Here is a 19569-nt window from a genome sequence, read left to right as displayed (position 1 = left end):
GGATTTGGGTATTATGGCTAGCCACCTCTAGAAGCAGAGCTTGAAGCTGCCTGTGTCATACTACTCACCTGCCAGTGCCACCAGAAGTCTGTCTACTGACTAGACTGAAGATAAGCTGCTTGACTTCTTTCCCTGTTTGACCATGTGTTAAATGGAGCGAACGCTTACATGCTTCGCAGGTGTGGTGTCAGTTGTATGACATCTCTGTATTACCCTGAAGTTCTGAAGAACAGGCATGCATATTTATAAGGGATTTAATATCTTCTGCTTCAGGGCATAAACTAACCTCTAATTAATAAGGTTCAAAAGCAGCTTCCTGTGGGGTAGTGAATTTTTCAGAGAACCTTTCTTGTTGTTTTCTAACAGCCTTTGCTGTTGGCTACCGTCATACTGGTAGAGTGAAGGAATATACGATCTGAGCCAGTAACTCTTATGTTCCTCGAAGACAGCACTGTGTGCCAATGAGTACACATTGATTCTCTTTGTAAGCCACACTCCCAGCAGATCCAGGACAAATAAAAGAATATAAATTAGAACTGCAATGCAGGAAAGAAATATTTGTCTTTGTATCTGCCAGAAGGGTTACAGCTGACAGCCATGTGTGGCGCAAACCACAGTGCTTTTACCAGCATAGAGTGCACAATTCCAGGTTGACCCTCTTCTACCTAGCTCAGCCTTGCCATGCAGCTGTGCAAACTGTGTACATTTGTTGGCAGAGAGCTGCCCTTTTCCTTTTCCAAATGGTTTCCTCTAAAGCTGCTCTGCTGTTCAGGCTCACATGCACTTGGCTGGGTTGCTGTATCTGGCAGTGGTCAGTGGTTCTTGACAGCTATATAACATTTAGCCATGCGTTTCTCAAAATCAAGAAGAGTCATGAAGCAAGTACAAGCCATGATTTTCCCTTCAGTACCTCCCATATCCAGTCACTCTTCTCTGGTTGATTTTTTTTTTTTTTTTTTTTTTTCCCCCCCCCCTCTGGCCTCTGTCAGGGAGCCAGGCTCCTGGCCCTCACTTATTTCAGTATCAGTAATGCTGACATCAGCACTGCCAGATTTGGGTTGCCCTCAGAGGAGAAAGTATGAGCACTCGGTTCATTGCTCTTGCAGTCCTAGTCAAGATTTATTGTGCCCCACAGTAGTGTTTGTCAGCCATTGCTAAAGAGGTTTTATCTAACAACACAAGCTGACAGAACAGAACACATGGCATCCTACTAATTTAGGGATTTAGTGATTATAGGGAAAACCTTCTCCAGTGTTTACTGCTACTAACATATAGAGAATTATTTAAGTGTTTTTTATTCAGACCATTCCTTTATGAAATTCAGCTCTGCTTCTCTTTTTTTTTTTATTTTTATTTTTTTTATATATTTCTCTTCTTCTTTAGGGCTCTACAATCATCAAGCATCTCCCCATTACCTCTTTGTTTCTAAGCCCACCCAAATTATTCTTCCCTTTTCAGATTTACATCAGCCTTAACTTGGTTTAGACAAAGCAAGTCCTCAGGTCTGTTGGTTATAAGAGAGGATTGGTAGAAACTTGGAAAGCGAGGGGAAATAATCTCACAGCTGCCTGGAAGTGTCATTCTTAATGCTCCAGGAAAAAAAGCTGTGCTGGGTAGCTTCCTCTGCAAAGACTCTTCTAGCTACAGTCAGTGGAGTCTCAGGTTCCCTAGGTAACCTGAATATTAATTATTATATTAGTATTCTTCAAAGGTTTTTCCGCTTAAATGTTTCATTAGTGCAACAAATTACAGAGCCCAATTAGGTGCAAGCTGTAATGGTTTTTTTTACACCTCCACATCCCTTTGCTTTACAGATTTCTAAGCTTGATTTATTCTCATTTGGGCTATACGCCCATGGTGGCAAATAATCTGCAGGTTTTCCAAATGGTTACAACTCCTGTTTTTGCTGGAAGCTAAGAAATAGCTACAACAGCTCTCAAAATTGCTGTGGAGGGAGGGAAGGAGGCTATGGAAAAAGGCTAAGCAGATGCTGTGTTTCAGTGAAGCCTCTCCGCATTGTGTTTCTGTGCTATCTCGCTGAGCTTGGAGCCTGGCAAAGCAGTGTAACAGTTCTTCAGGAGTGATATCAGGCTGAAATAGCCCTGTGTGAGCTGTGGATAATGGCCCCTCTGCCCACAGAAATACCATCCTGACAAACCTTATTTGCATCTGATGATGAAGGGAGAAGGAAATTCCTGCAGTTTAGCTGGCACACTGCTCCACCCCACCAAACTATTTTAAACTTTTTTTAAATGATCACAATACTACTTAAAAAAAAAAAAAAAAACAAAAACAAAAACAAAAACAAAACCCTGGATCTTGAAAAGAATAGTTAAAAGATCAACCCATTTTCCTAGCCCTGTAATTTCCCTCCTGCTTTTTATTGCACTTGACCTCTATTACCCTTTTCTCACTTTAATATCTCTTCTGAAAAGTGTGTGTTAAACATTCCTGCAGATTATAAAATCGCACTCCTTCTTGAAGAGATTAATTTGTAGTGTGCTATACTGTAGTGTATAAATAACAGTGCTGCTCACATCTGTGTACTGCAGTGAACCACAGTTGAAATACAAATAAAATACCCTGCAAGGTCAATTCATGCTTTCATAAGCTTACATGACTGCATAATCAATAGCTTTCCTAACACTAAACAGATCGATAATTCCACTGTACTCTCTGAAATCTTCCATTGGAGTATACAAGAAAATACGTGGAACTCTGAGATTACAGTGTGATTTAAGAGTACATTTGCTCCGTAGATTTAACAGATCATACGTAAAATCAGGAATATATATTCAGAGACACATTTCTGTTTCAGGATTAAAAATAGAGTGGGTTGAGAGATAATAATTGGGGACAGTTTGGAGAAATGGTTGAATTTTTAATTGCTCTACAGACTATATACTTCCTGAAGGTTGGAGGATTCCTATGGGAGGAACTTAATTTAGAATCAGACTGAGTTAATTATGTCTTCATGGCGGACTCTTTAAACAGTCTTTGGTTTGGAAATTTTATTACACTTTTTACATATTCAGTCTTGATTTCAGATTCAACCCTGTTATCTTTCATTGTTCTAGACATTTATGGTGTTACTTCATTTATAAACAGTTCAAGAGCTGTCAGAGTAGCATTTTCCTTCAACACATTCTGTTTCAGACACCAGATTTAACCACTCTTTTCTAAAAGATTGGAATATGTCATAATATGCCTCATTGCACTGTGATGCTGTTGACTTGGATTGACAAGAGCCTACCTGACCCATATCGCTGTCTAGAGTCCACAGTGCAGTACATTAAGATAATTGCTTGCTCATTATAAGATTTTACAGCAGTGGCATACATAAAAGGTAGTCTCGTTATTTGTAGTCACACCCTTGAAATCTTGCTGTTATACAGTGGAATTTTTTGTGGGTTCTTCTCTGTACTGACAAGACAGTCTCTTCATGAAACCTCAAAGTCCTTGTTTTTTTCACATGTACAGTACAATAGCTCACATGAGCTAATGGTTACAAACACCTAAGTTAGGTGAACTATTAATACAAGCTATTAGTCAAGCATAGACTTTATCTGGTTATTAGTAATTCACGGACTTCCATTGCTTGGAATACTTTAGATTTTTAAAAATCTAAACCAAAATTACTTTAGCTAAGCATTTCTAATTAAAGAATGTGTTCTGAAAAAGAATCCTACTTACTGCAGAAGGATGAATCAAAGGTCGTCTTGGTGCTTGTATCAGTAGTTTGGAGGAGAGGGGATTTTTTAAACTCTGCAGAAGTTTGTTCCATAAAGACAGATTTCACCCTTCTAGATTCTTCCCATTTCATTCAGGATTAGAGCAGTTCTGGCTTTTGGACCAGCTGAGAAACTGCTAGCCCTATATTAACCACTGACTGCTTTAGCCATTATGGCTGGTTCAAGATGTTGAGATGCTTGTAATCTCTTGTGGGTGTGTTCACACTGTGTCTTGTCAGCAGGCACGTGCAGCCTGTACATGAGCACTGAACCAGCTAAAATGCTTCTTGGCTACAGAGCTACTACAGGAGCTGCAAAGAAACTACATCAGCATATTTAGATCCTGCAGATACTTTTTGACTTCAACTGGAGTGGACTATATAGAAGCATGGAATGGTTGGGGTTGGAATGGCTCTTAAACATTATTTAGTTCCAACATCCCTACCACGGACAGGGACACCTCACAGTAGACCAGATTGTTCAAAGCCCCATCCAACCTGGCCCCATCCCTGCCAGGGATGGGGCAGCCCCAGCTTCTCTGGCCAACCTATGCCAGCGCCTGAACACCCTCACAGTAAAGAATTTTTTCCTAATAGCTAATCTAAATCTACCTTGTGTCAGTTTAAAGCCATTCCCCCTTGTCCTATCACTAGCGGCTCTTGTAAAAAGTTCCTCTCTAGACTTCTTGCAGGCCCCCTTTAGTTACTGAAAGGTTTCTCTAAGGTCTCCTGGAGCCTTCTCTTCTCCAGGCTGAACAAGCCCAAATCTCTCAGCCTGCCTCCATAGTAGTAGGAGCGCTCCAGCCCTCTGATTAGCTTTTTGGTTTTCCTCTGAACTTGTACAATACATGTCTTAATCTCATGACGTACATGCACTTTAGGGTGTCATTATCTCATGACAGAGACCACGTATGACATTAATACTGTGATGACGATTGCAGTAGCAGATTGCTTGAACTGTCTTGTCTCTACCCCTTCATTATTGTTTGCTGTCAGTTGTAGACATACCATATGTACAAAATCCCATACAAACAGACAGCTAAATATATTGCCAGTGGGTATTGCTTTCTGAAGGTTACATGTTTCCTGCTTCAGTTCTGTACGTGACTGCTTGGATACAGTGGGATTCTGTGTCATGATTTGATCTAAGTAGGAGGTTTCTATTGTTACCTCCAAATTTTTAGCGAGTATGCTCTTAGATAAGATCAGAATATGTATCATTAATCAGTATGTATTCTCTTGTTTTCACTGTGTTGCTGAACTAGCCTGGCTGTTTTACTTCTGCGGTGGATCCATAATATTAATTTAAAGAATTACTTTCTTATTAATTCTGATATCCATTTTTCTTCCAGACTGTTTCTGGTTTTATTGAAGAACTCATTCTTGTGGAATGAGTAATAAAAAGCAAACCCACATGATCTGTATTAATGACTGTTATCTGTCATCAGTTTGCTTTTTCAGATTCTGGTTGCCATCACACACAGAACTAAAGCTGGGCAAGAACATTTTGGCATTATTCCTTCTCTTCTGAACCTCCTGTAGTTGACACATAATACTTAGGCCTTTTAGCTACTTTTAGCTTTAAGAAAAAATTTAAAGAAATCAAAAATTATGGGGTGTGTGATTCCTCATCTCTGTGTGATTGCCTTTGTACCTAGTGGTTTTCATTGACCACAGACCTGCCCTGCTCATTAAAGCTTTGAGGAAGATGGTGGGAATTACTATGTTCATGGAGTAGAGCTGAATATGGCTTGTGGAAATCTGAACTCTACTGTTTCTTCTCTCAGGAGCTGTATTTCCTTTTAACATTTCCTGGTAACTCTCCTAGTATGATTATTTCAGATCTGTGTCATCCCAGCACTCAGTCATTGCCAGTGTTCCTCATGCATCTGGGAACTTTGAGGAGTTTCAGAGCTCAGTATTCAAAATGGGTTAATATGTACAGTAAGCGGTTTGACAACTGAAATGGTAGTCTTTCATTTGGTGTTTTATGTATGAATCAATCAAACCAACCTTCCTGCCTTTTATTTCCTCCGTTTTTGACCATTATTTCGAGAGAAGTAAGATTGAGAGTTATCACAGACCTGTTTGTTCTCTTCCCTGTCTTCCAGAAAACATAATCCTTGGGTTCTTGCATGTGCTGGACTATGCCTTATCTCCATCAGAAATAGAATTATATTATTATTAGAATATTTGCTCTGTGTGCATTGTTGATAAATGAAGCAACTTCTCTTAGCTGTGTCTTGCCCTATTAAAGTCAGCTTACTTTCACACAGAATTTGGCCTGTATTGTTTAAGTAGTTCCAATGATTTGGTTTGCCTTACTGAAAAAGTGTGAAACAAACCTTTTCTATTCTGCTGGCTCCAACTGTAAATATATCTTTTTTTTTTTTTTTTTTTAAATTATTTTTTTTTTTTTTTTTTTTTTTTTTTTTTAATTCTCATTTAACCTTCAGTGTTAGGACAGAATTCCCTGCTGTGTTATCTTCTTCAAAGTTCCAAGCAATTACGTTATCAGTGAATTTCCTTCTCTAAATGGTTAGTAGTTCTCTTAGTATCTCTCCTAATGTCCTAATGATTGATAGATAATGTCTGGCCATGAATATTTCAGCCTTAGTGTCTGAAAATTGGATCCAGCAGCAGCAGAGAGAACATTGTTCCCTGAAGCAAAATGAATTACAGCATTTCATGTCCGATTTCAAAGGTCTGATGAGACTTTTCATTGCATTTCACTGTTAATAATAAAAAATGTTTGCACACATAATATTTTTATAAGTTTGGAGGTAACAGGAGTCGTAAGATGGGTGATAGCCTTCACTCCTACATAAAATTTGAGTGATTCCCTTGAAGCCTTACCCATTTAAAGACTTCTGCTGCGTGTTTTGGAGAGCAGCTAGGCCCTCTGTCTCTACCACAAAGATACCCATCTTCTTTGTTTGTAAGTTGTGATGTAATTTATTTAACATCTGGGATACTGTGCACAGGAAAACTGTGCTGAACAGGTGTGGAAATGAACTATTAATTAATTGGCCTGTGACCATCTAACTGTTCACTAAGTAATATAGCCAATACTTCCCATCACCATTCCTTTAATCTGCTTGGTTCTTTCTTTCTTCAGCCTTCTAGTTTCTTACAGTCACTCATTCTATGTGGACAGAAGTCACATTGTTAATTCTTTGAGGGCTGAAGTGATTAATAGTAAGGAGAAGACGAATTACAACTTTTTCTGGATGGGAAAGGGAGACCAAGAGATAAAAATAGGATAAGAGAAGGGGTTCTTGGTCTGATTATTTCTGAATGTTTGCTGTGAAAATGGACTTGCTTTAAAAAGCAAGTCAAGAGTTCATATAGCCTTTTGTTGCTTAGTTAATTAGAACTGGTTTTCATTGACCTACTTCTCTACCACCATTTTCCTGCTTATTTGCCTGTCTTTGAGCAGGTTTTGTTTGGGTTTTTTGCAGGTCAGAATTAGCTTCCTGCTGTGATGCAGTTCACAATTTTATTGCTTCTCAAAACAACAGCCCACTGGGAAGTAACATGAGTTATGAAGTGGACAGTAAAAAGACCATCCTCATTACAGAGGACATTTTTAAGATGCTGCCTGTGGTAAGAACTGTATCTTTACCTGTTATTGTAATTGCAGTATCATATATATTTTAGGTTAGTAAATGAGCTGCTTTCTTTGATTCCACTGGAAGAGACCCTTCACCCCCTGTATACACTTATTCATTCACCTCGTAAGACCTATTTTTTAACTGCCTTCTGCAGTGGTGGAGGCATGGACAGGGTACCATAGATCAGATTGTAGGCAGAGTTGCTAAAGAACACAAGTTGCATCCTGATTTGGCAGCCAGCTGAATTCAGGAGTGAATACTCTGAGCATGTTTGCCTTGCTTTTCTCATTCCCGTTTTCAAAGGTATTTCAGTCTGGAACAACATTTCATATTCCTCGTATTCCCATGCCATTTCTGGTGCAGGCTTGGGCATATAACTTAGGAAAGCTATTTTCGTGGTAAACCTGATATAGAACAGACTATTTCAGTTGGAAGGGACCTACAAAAAGCGTGTAGTCCAACTGCCTGACCAATTCAGGGCTGACCAATTTAAAGCATGCTGTTAAGGGATTGTTCAAATGTCTCTCAACCACTGGCAGGCTTCAGGCATTGACCACCTCTCTAGGGAGACTGTTGCAGTGTTTGACTACCCTCTTGGTAAAGAAATGCTTCCTAATGCCCAGTTGAAACCTCCCTGGTGCAGCTTTGAACCATTCCCACGTGTCCTATCACTGAATACCAGGGAGAGGAGATCAGCACCTCCCTCTCCACATCCCATCCTCAGGAAGCTGTAGAGAGCAAAGAGGTTGCCCCCAGCCTCCTTTTCTCCAAACTAGAGGAGCCCAAAGTCCTTAACGGCTCGTCATAGGACATTCCTTCCAGCCCTTTCACCAGCTTTGTTGCCCACTGGGGTGGAGCCTTTGCAGCCAGAAACACAGGTTGAGCAAAGGAATCCAGTTTTGTATATCGGGATTTACAGTAGACATATGAGATCTGGAAACCAGACAAACAGGGGCACAGACATGTACTTAATTTCTAATAAGTAAGAGCACATGGGAGCCTTCTTACCCATCTCTGGCATTGTGGGTTTGTGAGATTCCAGCTACCATGAGTCTAGTCCTTTCTAAATGCTGCTGTGAATCACTAAAACCTTCATTGCAATAGAGGGAACAGGGGTTCCAAATTTAAACTGAGTGAAAGAAAAAAGTAGCATGTTTTACCTGAACGTATACTTGCTAAGTTAGCCAGAGTTCTCTGGCCTTTGTTTTCTCCTACTGACTTTTCAGAATTGAACAAAATATTTGAACATGTTGTTGATGTCTGCCACTTTCCGCACACTTCTTGCGCTGTTCATAACAGTGTCACTTCCTGATTCTCTTTTGCTAAGCTGCTGAGAGAAGGAGGAAAGATAATGCTTTGTGCAAGCAAATTTTTACTCAGTCTTACAAGTGAGTTCAGTTTCTTGGCTGCTACAGCTGAACCCAGGACATGCAGTGGAAGTAGCCCAGCTGTTGGCCTCTCTGTTGAATGTCAGTGCTTCCACAGCAGGAGAGGCTGAACGAGATAGATGAGATGTTTCTGAGACCCTGGGATAACAGCCAACAATATTAATGCCAAATGAAATAGCCAACAATTTACATTCATTTGCTAGGTTGTGATCTGTGCTGTTCACAAGTGGATGCACTTAACTGTCATTCAGCTTCCCCCCTGCAAGACTGCAACCTCCAACAAGGAGAGGAATAGAGGATGAACAGCCAGAAACAGTAACTTCTTCAGTTAGCTATCACATTTGCCACGAGTTAAGCCAGGGCACATGACTGTCCTGAACAGCATCTTCAGGTTCCCCTAACTGGTTATTTTACATCAAATGTAATTGTGTGATGACAAAGTAATGAGCATTTACAAAGTTACCTTCTGTTAGCTGATAAAGTGAGTGACTATGTGACAACTCCCAGTCTGTTACAGTGCAAAGGAGAACGGGTAAATTTAGACTGTCTCCAGTACAAGTTAGGTCCTTAGCTTGTAAAGCATTCAGTCCACTACTAAATGATTTTTGTGTTAAGTGTCTTTAAAGATATTAATCTGGTTTAACAATCCTGTGTTATTCCCCCAAAGTTCTGACGACAGAAGTAGCACTTCTCAGTCTGTCAGTGCCTATTTTTGGCTCTTGGCTATCCAGGCTTGGCAACCCTGTGTGCTCAATGGTGAATGCTTTCACTGGGATTTACCGGATTAAACCTACAAGGACAAATGACTAAAGGTGCAAAGAAACAATCACAAGATTTGTAAGGCATTGGCTGTGTCTTTTTATTTGTTTGCAGTCCTCTCCCCTTTCAGCCTATCCCTTCAAGACCTGTGCCGTGGTTGGAAATGGAGGCATTCTGAAAAATTCCAGCTGTGGAGCTGAGATCGATCATTCTGACTTTGTGTTTAGGTAAGAGCTGCTTCTTCTCACTGAAGTGTGTCCAGTGTTTCTGAAAACTTGGCAGGCTTGAAAGCATGCCAGTGCCAGTTTGTAGCAAGGAGGAAGGATCTTGCCAGTTCTTTATTTCTGCCTCCCTAAGGATACTCCTTATGCTTTGTAGATTTCAGAACACTGCTTCTTAAGTAAAGAGAGGACTCTATAGGGGTACGTGTATGATCTGTGATTGCAAAGATAGGATTTTTTTTTTATCAAGGTAAGCGAATAAAGAAAACCCTGAAGCTGAAATAAGACTGGCATTAAATGTCACATGTTTACCTTTACCTTTGGTTTAACAAAGGGTTTACATACCCTTTGTTAAACAACAACCTTATATTGGCTCACTAATACAGTTATTTAACTCCCCAATATTTGTCTCACCTTCTGTTAACCATCTAAAAATTTAGGCATCTAATTGAAGTAGGTTTTTTTGCCTCCCTGTGTATAGATTTTGGAGAAAACCAGGCACACTCAGAGGTAATTTGGTGCACTCTCTCTATATGTGACTCACGCTTTGTAGTTCATGCAAAGGAACAGAGTAACAGTGTGCCGGTTCTCTCAGTGATGTCCAATCACTCAATCTGCTGGATTTTGTTTCCTTTCCTACTTTTGATTAATATTTGGGCTTTTCAAATTAAAAACCCCAAACCAAAACAAAGCAAAACAGGAAAAAAACCCTTTCCAGTTCAGTAACTGCCTTTATAAAAATGGGAAATTGGTATAGTAAGATGCTAAACTTACTGACGGATTTAAAAAAATGCTTTCTTTACCTTTTACAGAAACCACTGTTTCTGCAACTGGTCAAGTTATGCAACTGTTATTGTAGAAGACGTTATAGAAGACTTCCAGAAGAAATGTATTGTTTAAGCAAGAGGGGCAATTATATCTTAGCAGCTAACACAGGGCATTCATAGGCTGGCGCCTTGTGGGATTTTTAACTTCACTCTGATTTCTGAGATGATTTGTGAAAATGAGCTCTGTGTGCCCTATTTTAACCATCTGTACAGTAGATTAAATATTTTTACTGGAAGTGCTGTAAGCCTTATTTAATATTTGTAAAGTGCTTAGAGATCCCTGGGAGCTGACGTGAAAGTGCCATTGCACAACAGAGGAATTTGCAAATATTAACTATACAGCATTTCTGGTGTGCATCTGTTTAAGTAAATGTTTCTCGATTTCAGGTGTAACCTCCCTCCAACCGTGGGAAGCATTAGCAAAGATGTTGGCAATAAAACAAACCTTGTGACTGTTAATCCAAGTATCATAGCTCAGAAGTAAGTACTACTGCAAATCTGTTTTGGTGCAATATTGTGTAATTGTTCGACATGATTTAGATTTTGTTGGAAATCCATTGGGATACCAGCATATAAAGCAGAGCATGCAGATTACTTCATTAAGCCTTAGTTTCCATGTAAAATATGTACCAGTGTAAATGGAATTCTGTTAAACTTGGCCTTTTTTGGAGCAGGAAGGAGTCAGCAATGCCCGCATTAGCAAGTGCCTCGGTTAGCACCAGTCCACAGTTTGACAGAGTAAACCTGATGATTGCAAGCCCAAGCCTCTTCTTTTCCCCCCCATGACCCTCATGACTGCCAGCATAAGAAAGGAATTGTAACTGTAAATCAGGAAAGCTTGGAAATGTGTGTCTGACTCTATCAGTAGGACTATAAGCACATGTTCTTAGGTACCATGTGCTTAGAAGCTGTTCTGATGAAGACTATTTCCTCAATGGAGGCCCAATTTCTGTAATCCATTTTCTCAATCATGTAAAAGCTGCTCACGCACTTTTTTTCTCAGCAAAGTTTTTCTTCTTTTTGCACCTTCTTGATGAAAAGAAAATCTAATAAGGCCATGCTGACTAATCTGACATCTTCAGCAGGCTGGAACTGCAGCTTATCTATGAAAATGACTGCTGTGGCATGTTATTTACTGCATACTGATCTTACTGTTATCTTATTGTCTGTCATAGCTGTATTTGTCAAATACACAACATCTGAGCTTTTTATTTTTTCCTTTGAAGGAAGAAGGGAAAATTACAGTGAGCATAGAAATGGTTAACAAATATTTGTTATTGATTCAAGGATAGAATTTGATTTTTTGCAGTCAATATTAACTACCTTGATGCTTACCCAGGTGTTTTTGAGTTAAATGAAGATGAATTATTGCTTCCCCAAAAATAGATTTAGCTCATTGATGTTAGAAGGGCTGCACAATATGAGGAAGAAAAACTTTGTCCAGTGACTCAGCATCATTGGTGGCTACTGACCTGATGCGTAATTTGTCTGGGCTTGATCAATGTGTTCTGCCACAGCTGCACTCATTTTTTAGCCCAGTGCAGTCACATCGAGGTTCATAGCAGTTGCACTGAAGGAAATAGGAGCTACATCTGTGTGAGGATGAAATGAGATTATGAGAGCACTTTTAAGATTTAAAAATCTAAAAAAGTAACTAAATACTGAGAGAACACTGTAAATGCCTTTGAAGGAGGAGCAGGAAGCAACTTGACACCCTTTAGCAGAACTAAGTTGTTTTCTTCTCTCAAAAGACCTATTGTCACTTTATTCACTCTAATTTCTAATTCTGTGTTTGGGTACTGGGTTAGTCCGCTGTTACTATTGTTAATCAGCTTTTGAATTGTGTCTGTCAAGGGTGTACGATGTAGGTGAACTCTCTTCGGGGAGAGAAGCACAGTTCTTATGTGTCCTAACGGAGCTGGGCTGCACTGCACCTCATAGGTGCAGAGCTGGAAAAGAAAACAAGATGAAGTTGAGTTGTTCAGGTTTCTAGCTAAGAAAGAACAGATCTGAATTGTGTCCTGAAGGCTCTTTATGTACTTTACACTGAGTAGAAATAGAGAAGATTCTTGAAGTAAAGTCCAGAAGTTCATCCTTCAGCCACACTTTGCAGTCATATGCTCAGGCGTTTCTTGCTTGCTTTGGCTGTGTGGCTGTTGCATGCAGAGGGGGCTGGGGTCAACAGGGAGGGCCTGAGTCTTCATTTTGTTTCAAAATCTGATGGTAATGGCACTTTTCTGGGAAGCAGAACTGTAAGTTTAACCCCCCTCAGGCTGAGAAGGACTGTATCACTCTGCAGGAGTTCAGTTGTGCAAGAGGTAACTGCCAAGTCCTCTGTGAGGGTTTTGAATGGAAATGACAGTGGCTGCTGTCCGCTGTCTTGAAGTGCTCCATAACAAGAAGGTTTGAAGCTACTCAGGTTGTGAAGAGAAATTAAACCAATTTTTCCAGTTTCTGCTTGAAGCCATTTGTGAAAAGTGGGCTCTGGTAGTCCTTAGAAGGTGAAAATACACTGCTCAGATAGACAACTACCTACAAAAAAGAACTCAGTTCTTTGAATCCTAAAGGGGTTTAAAGTGCCCTATATTCAGATGATTCAGACAACTCAGATCTATAGAGGAAACTAGATGAGTGACCCCCTTGTGTCTTGTATCGCTTCTTGGGTAACTCTGGAAGTTCACTCTTCAGTATTTGGGAGCATGAGGATTAGTCAATGGTGAGAACTAAGGCTCTTTGCTAGTTATTGGGAACCAAAGCATCTGAGAATAAATCCTCTTCATTTATGAAGTTAGATCTCTAACTCCATCTGTTCCCTTTATAGTTAAAGGAGATAAATAGATATGCTTATATTTTAAGCTATTTTAAAAGCGTATCAAAAGTAGCTAAGATCCTGTGAAACTTGAGCACACACTAGTATTTAACACTCCAAGACTACTCATGTGCATACTTGTATTTCCAAATGGGGCAGACACCCAGGTTTTGAAGAGAGGTATTGTATACCTGTTGATGTAAGAAACACATTTCACAAGCACATGCAGTATGTATCATACTGTGCATAGTATAAAAATAGATGGTGCATGTGTTTTTAAACACAGGAAATATAAATACTTTTTTTTTTTTTTCCATTCGTCTTTGACATTTCTTGAATTAATTAATTCTCTAAGCAAGTCCTGGTTTTACTAGCAGTGAATTTGATCTGCTTCAGTAACTCCCAGTTGCCAATTCAATCCTATGGAATGTGTTCTTATTATACAATAAAGACAGATTTTCATTACTGCACATATGACAATATGCAACAGGTTGGTATAAATTGGCTGTATAGACAGGCTGAACTGGTGCAGCAGAGTTCATAACTCTGTTCATACTATGCAAGTATTCCAAAATTCCATTCAGTCTTTTCCTGAAATGTTGTACTTTGCAGGTACAACAAACTAAATGAAAAGAAGGCTGAATTTCTGGAGAACATTGCGGTCTATGGAGATGCTTTGCTTTTATTGCCAGCGTTTTCCTTCAGAAGCAACACAGCCACTTCTTTTAAAGTGTATCACACTCTGCAAGAGTTCAAAGCAACCCAAAGGGCAATATTTTTTCACCCCACTTATCTGAAAAGTCTTGCCCAGTTCTGGAGAACTAAGGGTGTGAAAGCCTACCGGTTGTCATCTGGTTTTATGATCACTAGTGCTGCTCTTGAGCTGTGTGAGAATGTGAAGCTCTATGGCTTCTGGCCTTTCTCAAAATCCATGGAGAAGATGCCAATCAGCCACCATTATTATGACAACCAGCTGCCTAAACCAGGTTTCCATGCAATGCCCAAAGAATACAACCAGATTCTTCAGCTTCATGGCAAAGGCATTTTGAAGTTGCAGTTTGGTAAATGTGAATCAGACTAAAAAGGTAGGTCACGTTCTTACCACATAAAATCTCTTTATTTAAGTAATGTGTCAAGGGAAAACTTGTTTTGTGAACTGTGGGTCTGTTCCTCCTTAGAAAAACATTTCTACCTTACACTTAATGAAAGTTGTGTTTGTAAGTAAGTGAAAGGTATGTAGTTTTCTGAATAAATGTACCATGGCGTAGAGAAATGTTTGCTAATTGTAAACTTAGGTGGGGAGCATAGCTAGATACACATTACAACCATAATTTAGTCATTCAGTACTGTCTCCTTATCTCAGATACGTGTCTTTAGCAACCCGTGTCTGGTTTGGGATCAGTTCCCATGAACCAGCCTCCTTTGTGAATTGCTCTATTAAAGGCAATTACACACCATAATTCACAAAAGAAGATGCCTAATCCTGGTATAGCCTTTCCAGATGTACACAGAAGCCAAAGTAAGGATTAAGATTGCCCCATGAAGGAGTACCATGCATCATATGTACCCTTGTTCCCTCTTGTTAGGTAAAAATAAGTTTAGAGCTGTGTGCTCTCACAGCCCTGGGTGCAGCACAGCTTGTGGACAGCAGTGAGGAAGCTGCCATATACTACAACAGATCTTGCTGAGGATTTTACCTCGAGGCAGCTCAGAATCTGGAAGTTACAGATATAGGAGGAAGTGTCATTCCCTTTCTTCTGTTCTTTCTAACTGTCCCATCCCCCTTGGGTCTCTGTGTATTGCCTCAGAGAAAGGCAGCCCAGAGTCTGGACTCTGACCTTAAACCAGTTTGCTGTGTACAGATTACTTTGAAAATATTTGTCTACATGTTTTCAATCTTAATTTGCCCAGTTCACAAAATAAGGCCAACTTGTATGAAGACTTCCCTCTTTTAAGCTAACTCAAATTCCAGCTCACAATACTGTTGTCAGATGTGTCTTTTACAGAACTGTATTTTTCCAGGGGATTCAAATTAATGTAACAGTAAGTGAAATGTATGGTAGAATTACTGTTGTATACAATATGCTTTAATTGGACTGATGTAATCTCACAACTCTATCTCAAGTTAAATAAATTAAAATAGCATCCTCTTATTCAGGCCAGGAATTTTAAGTTCAAAAGCTAAGGGCTTTTCTTCTGGCTATGTTCTGAAATGTATTTGAAAATATCCTTTGATGGTGTTTAGAAAACATGCTATCAAAGATACATTCACACTTGGTTCATCATCGGACACTGCTAAGTTTTAAATTAGCAGATTGCTAGTACCAAGAAGGAACAGTTGTATTCAGTTTCAGTTTTATTTGAAGAATAAACGGCTTTCATACATCATTAGAATAACATAAAACACGTGAAAAGAGACCTTGAAGTAATCTAGTGAATCCGCTCTCCTAGCCCGTGACAGGAGATTGCCTAGGAGGAGGTGTGTATGTATGCAGTTTCACGTGGCTAAGGTATGCTTTTTCTCTTGTGAAAAGTTGCAGCATACTGAAAAGGTTAAGAAATACATAATGCATTTTTTCCTAGTGGCTAAGCTGTTTATACCCTGCAGTTTCCATTGTATTTATTCTTACTGTAATGTAAATGTCTGAAGATATACCATGCAATTTTAATTGTAATAACTACACCAGCTAAGGAAATGCAAGGCAGCTCTTTAGGAATATTTCATCTAGGGAGAAGCAGATAGAAGCCACAAAAATGTTTAAGCATCTGTATGGTTTAATTAAATGCTATCCATGCTTGACAGACTGAAAATCACTTCTGTTGCCAAATTTGCAAAAGAAAAAAACTACCAGAAGGGTAAGATGTGCTGCCCTAATTTACATTTGTATTTACAAAGAGAAGTTAGTCGTTTAAAACCAAAGGAATTAAATGCTTTCGGTATGAGCTACCATTCTGCTGCTATTATCAGCTATTAGAGATAATTGAAATTCTATAATGAGTATATTTCACTGAAGATGACCTTTTCTAAAAATTGAACAATCTCCTTTCTCTTTTCAATTTCCCTTTTATGTTCTCCCTGCTCTGTGCTCTTCCCTGTTAGTGGGTAGCTAAAGAAGATTCCTTCCACCACTGGGTGCCCACAGAAGTCTCAGGCAGACCCATTAGTAGAACATGAAAGTTTGCTGCTATAAATAGGAAGTGAAGGAAGCTGCTCTGCTGCAAGCACCTATATTGCAAGCAGGTAGCAGGTTCTGGAACAGCACAGGGAGAGCATAACTGCATCCCAATGAATCATTTTGATATTATCACTCCTAAACACCATCCTTGCCATTGTAAAGGTGAACCTTTATGGTTGGATGGGAGTCCTGTAGAGGTGGTGCTGAACAGCGTGGGAACTCTATTTGCCTTCATATCAGCGCCTGCCCCTCTACAATTGTGCTCAACAGATATGTACGTCTCCTCCAGTAAAGCAGATACATACCTATCACAGATGGTAAAATGGAAAATGAGACATCAGCAGAATCTTGAAATGTAATTAAAATAATGATCTTTATTATTTTGTATTACATTACCAGATCAGTTTTGCTATGGCCCTGCAGCTGAAGGAAGTCTTGTTTGAGCATTGGTTTAACCTGATAAGCCTGAACGGCATGTCATTAGCTTCAAGTAAACATAGGTTCAAGGAGGGGAAATGGCCTGATTCGTATTTAAAAATAGAAAAACATGATTAGAAAAATTGTCAGATGATAAATTAATCCAACTGGCAAAAATCTGATTGCCCAGAAGCCTGGTAAAAATGCAGATTTTTGTCTGACCAAGAATCCATCAAGCTTTCTGTTTGCTAGAAAGAGACAGCAGGGAAGATGAGTTTGTGTTGCTTTGACATACAGCACAGTAACATTAAGCAGCTGCTCAAAGGAGTCAGTCAACAGAGAAAAAAAAAACATGGAAAGAAAGAATGAAACTGAGATTGACTGAACCTGGGAGAATAGTGTTCAATTGTCTGAGCAGAAGGACTGAAGGAGGAGAGGCTGAGCAGAGGTGTGGTCGTGGTTAAGGAGTGAGAACTGCGGAACCTTCGACTGAGTGTGCTTGTATCTTACCTGGAAAGTAAAAGTTGGGTCTGGGCTTTTTAATTCCAACCAGATGATTAAAAGACAGCTATTTCTGACAGAGCAGCAGCGCAGCCCTCCACTCAAGCTGGAGCTAGCATGGCAGTATCCTGTAAAGCAGGGGGCTGCCTGCTTAATTCCTCGGGAATTAACATCAAAGAGAATCATTTTGTTCCAAACTCTGTCAGCATGTTATCTTTTTTAATCTTGAAAGTTGCTGCAATCCAAATAAGTGATAAATACTGTTAGAAATAACCCATTTATAAATATAATTGTTATAAATAACCCATCTATGTAACAGTAGGATGCCAGCATGAGCTGAAATTCTGCTGAAATTCTTTTGTGCTTGTGGTGTCTCAGTGTAGCTAGAGAAATATGAACTGCCCTACAGTTAATTTTTAATTACCTTGAGAAAAATGATACCACATTTTAAAAATTAGGACACCTCTGGGTTCCTATCAGGCAGCCAAATTTCAGCTTGTCCTTAACTTGGGCAAATATTATCCAGCATGAAATTATTAGATGTATACAACATTGAAAGAAAGGTCTTCTGCTGTAGTGCCCATGCAGTATAGCTTTTAAGCACGTACTTTTGCCACTAGCTGATTTTAAGTGTTAAGAGTAATGTCAGTAATGCAACAAGTGGAGATAAGTTGCTTCTGGTTTAGTTACAATCCACCAGAGTAGAAAAATATAGATTAAAGCAAATTTGAATTTATATTAGTTTTGAAATCAAATGAAAAAATATTTAGAGATCTAGAAGGGTTTGGTTTTGTACAGCAGAACTAGCCTGTTGAAGAAACAGAATAATTCAATCTCTAGCTATTTCAAATAAGACTAAGGTAATGAATTTAGAACATATCCATAGATTAACAGTGGAAGCGTCCCATGAAGATACTGGTTAGAGCCAGCCTTGGTTATCTTAGGAAGTCTGAAAAGGGTGGTGCAGGTGGGATAAGAGTGAACAGCTCTGGGGGTCTTCTAATGAAGAAGTGCTCCTTTAGAAAGAGCAGATACTAAAGCTAAATCGGGCACTAGCAGTCCAGCTTACCCAGGAGAATTTCGTGAGCCTGTGGTGCTGTATAATAAATGTCACAGACTCCCAGTCCGAAATAAGGATGAAAAAGCAGATGCCGAAGATGAAAGGCACACGGAGAAGACTAAGCTCTTAGCTTATTTTGAATATAGTAAGCTATTTTCCTGCTGTACAAGAAATATCAATAACATATTTTATTGTTTTAATTTCAGGGTGATGATCCTAAGGAGACAATTTGTGTGTATCTCAGCAGTTCAGTGTTGGATTTGAGCTGATGTGATTTTTGTGATTTAAGCTGCGTTATTACAATAGAGAAACATTTTACACTTGAGAAAAGGAAGTGTTTTTTTCACGCAGCAACTGCTACATTTCTGAATTCTGAGTAATCTTTTTTTTTTTAAATACAAACTAACATTTATTTGGGAAATTCTGAAAATCCTGCCTATTGGTTTAATTGCAGCAAAGCACAACCTCAGGATGGTGGCAATATGTGACCTTCATCATGTTTTGCTTCTTAAAGGATATTAAAATATTTTTACGTGAGATCTCTGGTTTTGTTAGTATCATGTAATACAGGCAATAGTCTCTGTATGGTAGCTGCATCAGTTGGCAGTGGAAATTTTCAATTAAGAACTTGATCCTATAAACACTAGCATTTGTCTACATGAGAAAGGTGATGAGAAGACTTACAGTGGAGTAATTAATTCTGAGCCATGTCATTCTCAGCTTGTTCCAGGGTGCACAGATTCAAAAATCCCCCAGGTTGGAGATAGTCAAGTGGTTTATGGGCTTTCATTTTGTGGGCAATAGATAATGCTGTGGCTTTAATGAGATCACTCATGTGAGTGATGTTAATTTTGTGAACAAGTGTTTGAAGGACCAGAGCTGTATAATTGTTTTTAAACCCGTCTTCTTGCTTGTGTTTTTATCTAAGGTCCAGTTCAACTGCAAATGAGAAAAATGAACTAGGTTCCATGCTGCAGTCCCCAGAGTCTTGGTAGGACATGCCTTTGCACACATTCCTGCAATCCCAGCTCTGTATCTCGGCTGACATATGAGATGGACCATTCATT

At 39.3% G+C, this 19569-nt stretch overlaps 1 protein-coding gene across 1 annotated transcript in view; it reads left to right on the top strand.

Annotated features, from left to right (window-relative positions):
- The window catches only part of ST8SIA6 (ST8 alpha-N-acetyl-neuraminide alpha-2,8-sialyltransferase 6), a gene marked incomplete at its 5' end in the record, with an annotated part of 26586 nt that extends 7595 nt beyond the window's left edge, over window positions 1-18991 (top strand). Inside the window, 5 exons of the mRNA XM_010020494.1 lie at window positions 7192-7336; window positions 9606-9718; window positions 10927-11019; window positions 13961-14433; window positions 18709-18991. Of these exons, the coding sequence (XP_010018796.1) occupies window positions 7192-7336; window positions 9606-9718; window positions 10927-11019; window positions 13961-14429 (820 nt within the window). The remainder of the gene's footprint in view (window positions 1-7191; window positions 7337-9605; window positions 9719-10926; window positions 11020-13960; window positions 14434-18708) is intronic.
- Between the last annotated feature and the right edge of the window lie 578 nt (window positions 18992-19569).

The sequence above is a fragment of the Nestor notabilis genome, unplaced genomic scaffold, assembly GCF_000696875.1.
Source record: "Nestor notabilis isolate BGI_N333 unplaced genomic scaffold, ASM69687v1 scaffold15028, whole genome shotgun sequence".
NCBI classification, from domain to species: domain Eukaryota; kingdom Metazoa; phylum Chordata; class Aves; order Psittaciformes; family Psittacidae; genus Nestor; species Nestor notabilis.
Note: the sequence above shows the minus strand (reverse complement) of the source record. Positions and strands in the feature narration are given on the sequence as shown.